The sequence below is a fragment of the Malaclemys terrapin genome, chromosome 4 (genome assembly GCF_027887155.1).
Source record: "Malaclemys terrapin pileata isolate rMalTer1 chromosome 4, rMalTer1.hap1, whole genome shotgun sequence".
Lineage (NCBI taxonomy): Eukaryota > Metazoa > Chordata > Testudines > Emydidae > Malaclemys > Malaclemys terrapin.
The window spans coordinates 111,060,372-111,070,364 of NC_071508.1; the positions used below are offsets into that span (position 1 = coordinate 111,060,372).

The window sequence follows — 9,993 nt, forward strand, 5'->3', positions numbered from 1 at the left end:
GTTCCTAGCTGGGGTTGCATAGTTCAATTAAAGCTAACAGGATGGTTTGCATCTATACTTGCATCCACGCTTGTGTGCCTATGGGTTGTTCAATTGCCCTGCAGCTACACTGGGACAGCATTCAGTTGTTAAGTGCTATGACTTATGGAAAAGCATCCCACAGTTCCCTGGGAAGGCAACTTCTGCATGGCCTTATCTGCCAGGCTCCCCCTCCTCTGAGACTGCAGGTCAGAGAGGCAGAGTGTTGATCTTCCTTCAGGCTGGAGCTGTCTGGAGATGGGGGTATTTGTAGCTTTTGAGGTGGCCATGCTACATTTCTAGGCTGTACCATCTGGGGGCCATTGGCTCTGTTGAGGTTTCTTACTGAACAGAGTAACAAGGGGTCTCAGGTTAACCCAAATGGAGCCCTCCCTTTAAGGGAGCTCCTAGCAACTCCAGGCCCAGCAGGTGGAAAAGGAAAGGCTGGGAACTTGGCAGGAGCACTGGCAGGACGTGCTGTAGAGAACAAGGGAGAGGCACAGGCTGTGAGGAAGCTCCAGTCCCAGAAGCACATGGAGAATGGTGCTTCTCAGAGGGCAGCAGATAAGAACAGGTGTTGGGGACATGAGACAAACGCATTCTCACAGCTGGCTTCTGGATTTCTCTATCTAAGGTTTTATTCAGAAAGACTTGGCTTGAAAATTGCTGCGCTGCAGCCAGGGGAGGGGCCCCAGGAACCAGGCTGCAGCCCAGGTGCTGGGGTGTCATGATTCCCTCTGTGATACAGTTGACTTGGGATTCTCTATCCCATCCCACCCAGGGAACTCCAAAAGCAGATAGGTCCCAGGCAAGCCCCCATCCCCGCTCACTGCAGCTTCTCCACATCTTTCCTGTGCAGGGAGCTGGACAGACACCACACTGGAGTCCCCACTAGGGACAGGTTTCCTTCCTTCATGACTGTGTGGTCCCCTCTGCCAGCTGGCAGCTCAGGGAAGGGTTGCTCTGCAAAGGTGGAGGTGGCAACACAAGACTCCTGTGGGTGACAACAACAGGGAACGCTCCCAGTGCAGCAGCCCCTGGGCTGGCACCTCCCTGAGGTTCTGTGCTGTCCTGCTGCACGCTCAGCACTTTGGAATACTCCTTCAGCTGCAGGGGCCACAAAAACATTCCCACGTTTGGCCAAGCTTGTCCCCCGCTGTCCTCTGCCTGAGTGTTGAATGCAAAGCCCTGGACCTGTTGAGCCTCATTATGAAGATTTTCAGCCCTGAATCTGGCCCCTGGCTCCTTTAACCACTAATGTTAACTGTGCAGAGATTCCTGGGAAGGCTCTTAAGGTGGGGAAGGTCAGCCTAAGGGGTGACTGCCTCTCTCGCAGCTGAGTTTCCCTGGTCCTGGAGCTGTATCCCTGCAGGTGGCCAAGCAAAAGTCCAGGTCATCCTCTCCGGCAAAAGGGCCCATGCTCCTGTCCTGTTGCTCACCTCGCCACTTCTTGTCTGCTTGGAGGGTCACAGCTCATAGGTGCAAGTAGCCACAAGTCCCACAGTGTTCAGTCAAGAATGCAATTGGCGCATACATACAGGTGGTTAGAGGACTTGGTAATAAGTACAGGCACTGTGGTGCTGCCCTCTCCTGCTGAGATGACTACCTGCGTGGAATGGCACATCTGCAAAGAGAGCACAGCACAAAGACAGGAGGGGGATTAGAACAGGGGGACTGGGAGCTAGCGACTCTGGGCTCTATTCCCAGCTCTACTCCTGATTCTCTGGGTGATCTTGGGCAAGTCCATGCCTCTCTGTGCCTCAGTTTTCCCACCTGTGAAGTGGCGTTAATGACACTGTCACCTCCCAGTGGGGCAGTGCTGGGGTCAGGGATCAGGAGGGTTTAATGAACGTTTGAAAAGTACTTTGAGATCCACAGAAAAGATGGTAGAGACAGACCCGGGTCTGTATCAGCCCCTGTGTGTTGGGATGCAGCAGTTTCACTCCGGGTGCTGGTGCGTTGTCCCTAAGCCCCACTTGTGCAGCAAGCTGCAGCCAAAGAGCTGCTATTGGGAGGAATCTCTGAAAAGAGACACTGCCGTGACCCCTCCTCCTGGATTAACGCCTACTCACAGATCACAGCCTTTAGGTCGCTGCTTCTCTCGTTTCCTCTTGCCTTGGCCCTTGGGTCTCCTCCTTCAAAAGGAAAGGGGAAAAAGAAGAGTCTGAATGGATGGGAGATGAGCCAGGGCTGATAGTCCCAAACTCCAGAATCCCTGCTAATAGCACTTACCTTCCTGACTTCAGTGTATCCCGCCGAGGCCTGGAGAAGAAAAAGGAGAGAGTAAAATGATCACACTGCAAATGTGGCATCTGCAAAGCCCCTAGGTACTGGGGGAGGATGGGATGCTATGGAAATAGCATTGATTCCACAGGGTTGGGACTACATCCTAATTGACAGACTGCCTGCCAGAACTCCCACGCTTGGGCTCCTCCCCCTCGCAATGATAAAACATCCTTTTGCCAATGCCATAAATGACTTGTGACAAATGCACATCCGGAAGTATTTAATGCAGTGTAGCTTCTCTCAATCAAAGTAGCACCTGGAGATAAAGAGGAGAAGCCAGGACACAGCATAGATGAGGAACTAGAGTGAGGGTCAGACACGAAGGTAGACATGGCCAAAAGAGTGGCCACTAGTTTTGGGAATCCAAACTGACATCCCTTGTGCTTGATTTGCCGAGGTGCTAAGCACCCACAACTTCAGCTGGTGGCAACAGGAGCTGTAGTTGCTCCACACCTCTCAAAATCAGGCCTCAGGTATCTCAATTTGAACCCCTAACATTGAGGCATCCAAAACCAGAGGCCACTTTTGAAAATCTGGACCTGACTCACTCTTCAGCAGTCAGAGCTTCTGAGCAAGCTGGAAAACAATGCGGTTCTGGAACAGCCTCTATACATCTGTGAGAGGCCACTAGATGGTGCTGGAGAGCCACTTAGCAAGGGGTCCATGGTGGCCTGGCAACCCCTGGGTTGTGAGAGAGTTTGAGGCCTTCACTGTAAGAGGTGACACACCCTGAGGTCTCTCCTGCTCGTGGTGACTCCCTGCATGGTGGAGAAGAATGAGACTGGATGGTCCATACCTGCACTCGCACTGCCTGTGCTCTGTAAAGGACAGTTCCACATAGGGCACCTGCCCCGCTGGCTTCATCTTCAGGAGCTGAAAGGGAACAAAAATCATTCATTCCCTACACCTCCATGGCAAAGCTGATTCATCATTCCCCTCCCCTCTGCTCCTTGTCAGGGCAGGGCTGCATGCTGATCTCAGGTGCCTTAGGTGGTGCTGGGGGAGGGCTGTGGAGTAAGAGTGAAGCCTCCTGAGGCTGTTGGAAAGGAGAGAGGCTTCATGGTCCATCCATGCACCCCAAGATTTCCCACCCAAAGAATGTGTGGTCCCCACAGCCTGGGTCCAGCAGATCCTGAAAACATTGTTTTGCTTCTCCTGTTCTCCTGCCAGCCTGCCCCAGCACCGCCCTCGTCCTCTCCAGCCCCACAGGCTTCTGGTGCGCCAGGGGAACAGGGCTCTCAGGATGCCAATGCAGTCACTAGCTATAAATGACAGGTTTCAGAGTAGCAGCCGTGTTAATCTGTATCTGCAAAAAGAACAGGAGTACTTGTGGCACCTTAGAGACGAACAAATTTATTAGAGCATAAGCTTTTGTGGACTACAGCCCACTTCTTCGGAATAAATTTGTTAGCTATAAATGGTAATGGGATGGGTAGGTGGCCCAGCATCCCCAAAGACACCTCTGGTTATGATGAGAGGGGCAGAGAAAAAAACAGAACCAGAGACCTAGGGATTCGTTTTGCTGCACCTTCAGGGCAGTGTCCATCTCACCCCACCACACCAGGGGGCACCACACATCACAGGGACAACAAACCGCTCTCATCTCACACACCCACACAGATACACGCCGTGTCGGGCTCCCTGTGTTTGTAACTGTAGGGTCCAAGATGAGACCTTTCAGCAAAAAAGACAAGTCATAAAAGGGAGAACAGCAAAGAGCCAGCGAGGGGGGCATTGTCCCAGCCCACACACCTCCAAGGGCAAAGCATTGATGTGGGGGAAGGGGTTCGGTGGAATGTCAGGAATGACTGCTGGCTCTGACATTGATTCACTCACTGTGCCTGGGGAAGTCAGCTAACCTCTCCATGCCTTAGTTTCCCACGCCCCGACATTGTTATCTTAGCTACCAGGAGAGGAGCCTGAGTCCCTGCATTGTGAGCTGAGCCCACCTGGCTCTTACCTGCATGGTGACATTGGCCGTCTCCACTGGGACACACTGCAGTGTCTCGTCTCCACAGCAGCCGGTGCAGCGTTGCAGGGAGATGCAGGAAGGGCTGAACATGTGCTCCACCTCACTGGGGTACTCGGACACAATATCCACCAGCATCTCCAAGGGCCGACAGAAGCTGCGGCCCCAAACCTCCTGGAAGGGCAGGACTGGAAGAGACCCAGAGGTGGAGGGGAGGCCCTATAAGTTCATGTCCAGAAGATGCCTGCTGACCTGCTCCCTCAAGCCCTCACTAAACAGTGGAGTTACTGGCTGAGTGAGGGCAGAGTCTGGGAGGCGTGCCATGTACCTGGCACAGGCATCAGAGCAAGCCCTGCTGTGTGCCCCAAAAGTTGCAGGCAGCTCCCAGTGTTATGACTCTCCCTCCAGGCTAACAGATTTGTTTTCTCCTCTTTGAGCTGTCCCATCTGCTGCTCTCTTCCTGTCCCATCTGTCATGTGCTGCACTGGAGTCAGGCTATTTTTCATCTCCAGACACTGATAAAAATCTCCATTAGATCTGGAGAAATGTGGCACCACTCCATAGTTAAGACAACAGCCCAGTTTCTTCTAGAAGCCCAATCCTGGCCCCCATCTAAAAATCACCAAGCAACTCTGATCAACCTTAATACCAGGGAATGAGGCCTGTGGTGGTGGTTGAATTTTTCTGGAAAATGTTATGTCATTTGGACAAGGCAGGGGGATGGTGTCCTGATTTGGGACATGCCAAAAAATAGTGTTCATCATAGGAGCTTTCATACTGGATCTAGCAGCAATCCAGCTAGATCATTACCCTGTCTCCACACTGGCTAGTGCCAGATAGATCAGAGGAAGAACGTCTGTTGGTAGCAGTTATGGGATAGCTGGCCCCCCAGGGGAAGTTTCCTTCTAACCCCAAATAGTTACATGTTGGCTCGTGTCCTAAAGCAGTGGTCTCCAAACTTTTTTGATCCTGCACCCCCATCAGTAAAAAAATTTGAGCACGCACCCCCTGCCGCACTGGCTCTACCATTTTTGCTGAGGGGAAAAAAAAAAAAGGCACTCAGACTCCCGCCCAAACTGACGAAGCAAAAAAAAACAAAAAAAGCGCTCCTCCTGCCATGCACCCCGAAGGATCCTCTTGCGCACCCCCTGGGTTGCGCGCACCCAACTTTGGAGACCACTGTCCTAAAGCATGAGGGTTTATAGCACCCAAACCTTATCGGAGGAGAAGCTGCCTCAGAGCTCAACTTGAAATTTATCAGGCAGCCACAGTTCCAAAAAAGTAAAAACAAAAACCCTCCTGGGTTCGAACAGATCAGTGCGGTTGAGTTTTTTCACCTTTTAATTTTTTTTTAATTAAATGGATGTAAAAGTCTAAATGAAAAGTCAAAATGTTTTGCCTGAAAATGTCCTAACAAAACTTGTTGGCTTTTTCTGATTATTTTTTTTATCTGAACTAATTCAGCAAATTTCAACACCAATTGACAAAACATTTTGGTCAAACTGAAATTGAGGTTTTCTTTTAAAAAAAGTTTCATCTGAAGAATTCTGCCCAGCTCTGATCCCAGGAGGTGCCCTGTTGGAGCTCAGTGGCTCCGAAGGAGGGCTGAATAAGCACCTTCTGGAGGGGGCATTAATGTGGGGGTCTTGGGGGATCTAACTTTCAGGGGAGGCAGGGGAGCTATTTTGCCAACACATTTCCCATTTGTATTCCTCCACCTCCCCCTAAGTGGCTGATGATAGTCCCAGACTGACTCCCCATAGACCATATCCCATCACCTCCCTCTGGAGGCTCCAGTCCCCTCCCCTGGGGCTGTCTCCTCCTCTGAGGTTGGAGGACAGAGGGGATCCCCAAGCTCCTGGGCAGGGAGGTGGGGAGAGAGAATTCCAGAGCCCACAGGGGAGCTAATATTCTCACACACAACCAGGAGAAGCAGCTGCAAACTCACCTTGCCCTTCTGAGGTGCTGTTTCTGCTGAACCTGTCCCACTGCTAGGGAGAGAAATACAGAGAGGTGAGACCCAGGCCCTTTAGGAAGAGGCAGCAGAGAGTGAGCACAATGCAGCAAAATCTTGGGGTGTAACACCCCCATTCTCACCCTTCTGCCTGCATCACCCACCCATCCACAGGGCACTCGGCCCTTCCAGCTCAGATCTGTTGTGGAGCATTCAGGGCACTTGCTGGTATACATGGAGAAGCAGGAAGGCAACTGAGCTAATAAATAACAATGCTAATAAATAGCATAGGATCATAGGCCTAGAGGGGACCTCGAGAGGTCATCTAGTCCAATCCCCTGCACTCATGGCAGGACTAAGTATTATCTAGCATGTTTATAGCTGTTGTAATGCTAGCCTGCACAGCCAGTCCCCTGCACCATCCGGCCTTTCGGTTTTATATTCTGAAGAGTCCCAAAGTACTTTAGATCCACAAGGGATCATTTCACTCACCACTCCATGCGGCCACCTCTAGGATGTAATGTGGCAACTGTGTAGCAGTGAAGCAGTGAAGTTCAACAAGTTTACAACTACTGTAGACTGAGTGCAACACAACAGGGACCAACCCTGCCCTGAGTGCCAGGAGAGGGGCTAGGTGGGACATAATTCACTAAACAACAGCTAAAGAGGTTGTGTGAAGGTGAAGACTTTGTGTCACTTCAAACTGCAGGAGGTAGAAGACATCCAGGCTGACATCCCAGCTCTTATCCAACATGCCAGAGGATCTAATGACCACACATGGTCAGCACTTCAGTTTACATCTCATCCACACAACACCTATCACCTCGTCCCCCGTCCTGCCACACTGGGGTCTGGGGTCACTACTGACCCAGAATGGAGCACAACACCCCAAAGGAGAGCGCTCCCCCTACTGAGTACCCAGCACCCCTCCTCCCTTCCCTAGCTAGCTATGAGTCTTTATACCCCAACCATCATGATGCTGTCAGAGTCCCATCTGATTCCCTCCCGCCGGTTCACAGCATGTTGTCATCTGCCCCTACTGGACACATGCAGGGGCCACGTGTACTTAGCTGTGAAGTGCCATGTGCACCTGGGATGCTGTATAAATCCTAATTCCTCCATGCCATGCCCTGGGTTTCCCTTGGCGGGGCTCTGCCATCTTAATGCTGGCCAAGGCTGCCCCACTGTGATGGGATCACAGCCCAAAGTGGGCTGGCTGCAGCAGATAGGAGAGTAGCCCCTGTCAGCTGGGACACTCAGCAGAAGCAGAACTCAGGGGTGTCAGCAGGGTTGGACTTTTCCTCAATGGCAAATGTTCATAACCCAAAATCAAAGCAAATTAATATAAGTTTAAAAGGGGGGGGGGATATCTCCCCACAGTCTCCTGGGCTGGGCTGGGCTGGGCTTGGCTTCCTGCCAGCCCTGGGTACCCAACCAGCTACTTGGACAGACTTTCCCTGAGAAGCTGTACAAGGGAGGGGTCACTGTTAAGACCTCATTCACTGGAGACCAGATGGTGTCCCTGTGTCATGTCACACCCCTGGTTTCAGTGCAGTAATACTCTGCTGCCATGCTGGTCACAGCGCATGCCCTGGGACACAGCGCCCATGGGAGGTATGGCCCTTGTAGGGGCTCTGGGGAGGTGATTCTCCCATGTGCCTTTCAGCAGACGGGAAATTCTCTGCTTTTTCTCCCAGGGAGCAGGGGGCTCTTCCATGGGATTTGCCAGGTATAGGAGGGTTCCTGGGGATCAGAGTTCACCAAGTTGCCCTGTCCTGCACCTGCGGGGCTGCTCTCCTGGGGCCTGGGCCTGGAGGCAGGTAATCAGCTCAGAATCCTCTCTAGACGCTTTCAGCTAAACGAGCAGTTGTGGGACTGTCTGGAAGCTCCAGCCCCACTGCAGCTTCCCTACAATAGTGGCACTTCCTCTCTTCTCACAAGATGTTTCCTGGGAGTTTATTTTTCCTGGAAATTAGCTGGAGCCAGCCTAATCCTCAGAGAGCATCTGAGATACTGATCTTCTCCCCTCCCCATCATCCCTCCCATCATCAGCCAGCCTAGCAGTACCCCAGTCAGCCCCCTGTTCTTCTGCTAAGGGAGGACCCGAGGAACAAGGGGTCACTTGGAGCTCAGCCACCAGAGAGGGGTAGTGGTGGGGCAACCCAAGAAGAACATCTTCAAACTGATCCCCCCGCTGTACCTAGCCTGCAAAATACACTACAGGAGCGATTCCTCAGCAGTGCTCTAGCCCCACAGTGATGCAAGGAGAGTAATGGGGCTTGGGACCATTACGGCAGGATCCCCGAGAACTCTTCCACTGCCAGTGCCCCTCTCTGCTCCCCCCGATCCATTATGTGGAGGACACGGGGGGGGTGCTAGAAGCTGGGGGGTCCCTCACCTGAGTGTGTGATGCCTGCAGCGCAAGAGCCACAAGAAGTTTCAGGAAACTGCTGAGAAGCTGCATCGCTGGTTTTGCCTCCTCAGTTTTGCCCCAGTGAAGAGTCCCGTGTCCCAGCTGAAACAAACATACTGCCCCCTGCGAGAGATTCCAGGGCGGGGGAAATGCAGAGATCCCCTGGCTGGGGCACTCCTGGGAGCCCTCACGCTGGCCACAGTCCAGGACCCGAGCGTCCCAAACACAGCACCCGTGGATCCAGTCACAGCAGCTTAGCCCTGGGAGAGGCTGTGGTGGTCAGTGGTCAGGAGACGGGAGGCCAGTGTTACAGAGCCCCCGAGGTGGCACGGGATGAGGGGGGCTCAGAGACAAGGGACGCTGATAGCTGAGATGCAAGTCCAAGCGGTCTTAGTCCTGGGACACTGACACCACCTCTGCCCTGCTCAGTCCCAGCACACAGGGTCCCCTCCTGCTCCTGCACTGGCTGCTCTGGGCCCCTCTGCACCTCCTGCTCCTGCGGGCTGCTCTCCGGCCATGTGAATGCTGCCCTGCCTGCTTTGCAGCTCTGTTTCATGAGCCCAGGGCTCCTCCCAAGTCCCTCCCCAACTCACACCCTCCCTCCCACTTTCCCTTCCTCTGAGACTGCACGGAGCTGCGCTGCATCCTCTGGGCTTTGGAGCCCCAGAGCCTCCAGATGGCCGTTTGTTTCCTTTCGTCGTGCATCAGAGCCGCATGTCCATGCGTGTGGCTATGTGCGCCCCCGCAGGTGTGCGCGCGTGACTGCGCAGGTGCTGCTGAGACTGTACGTGCGGTCATTGTGTGCAGATGTGGCTGGGAGGGATGGCGTGGGAGTGGGCACATGTACCGGTGTGTCCGTGGGAGGGAGTCTGTTCTCTTCCAGCCCTCCAGCCTCCCCCATCACTATGGTATGCACATGCAATGTGTGAGCCGCTATTGGCTTTAGGTCATACAAACCACATCACTTGGGACCCTTCAAATACGACTAGACCTTGGCAAATAGATTGTAGAAAATGATCTGCCCTGGCTCTCGAGTGAGGGAATAGATGGGACCCAATAGGGCACTTTAATCTCTATGCCTCTCTCTGTTTCATCCTCCAGTTAATGTGTGTGTCTGGCTCTCTCTTTCTCTCCCACGCTCTCCATCCCTCCTGCTCTTTAATACAATATTGAAGTGGAAAGCTCAAGCTCTTGAAAATCAGGCTGCACCTTAAAGCTGCTTCCTGGCGTTTATGCCTGTAAATAGGCTTTCTCTTTCACTAGTTCTCATTAATAAATATTTGTCCTGTGGCGGCACCTGGAGCCCTCCACCAGGGCTACATAGTGCAGGGTGCTGTATACACACAGATATAG

The 9,993-nt window shown here is 52.9% G+C and overlaps 1 protein-coding gene across 1 annotated transcript; it reads right to left on the reverse strand.

Annotated features, from left to right (window-relative positions):
- Positions 1–637: 637 nt before the first annotated feature.
- Positions 638–9,144, reverse strand: PGF (placental growth factor). The gene is made up of 7 exons (XM_054026989.1): positions 8,626–9,144; positions 6,222–6,264; positions 4,265–4,461; positions 3,101–3,177; positions 2,251–2,280; positions 2,091–2,153; positions 638–1,642 (listed from the first exon to the last, which is right to left on the reverse strand). The coding sequence occupies exons 1-7, from the start codon at positions 8,689–8,691 to the stop codon at positions 1,621–1,623; spliced, it is 498 nt and encodes a 165-aa protein (XP_053882964.1). The 5' UTR covers positions 8,692–9,144; the 3' UTR covers positions 638–1,620.
- Between the last annotated feature and the right edge of the window lie 849 nt (positions 9,145–9,993).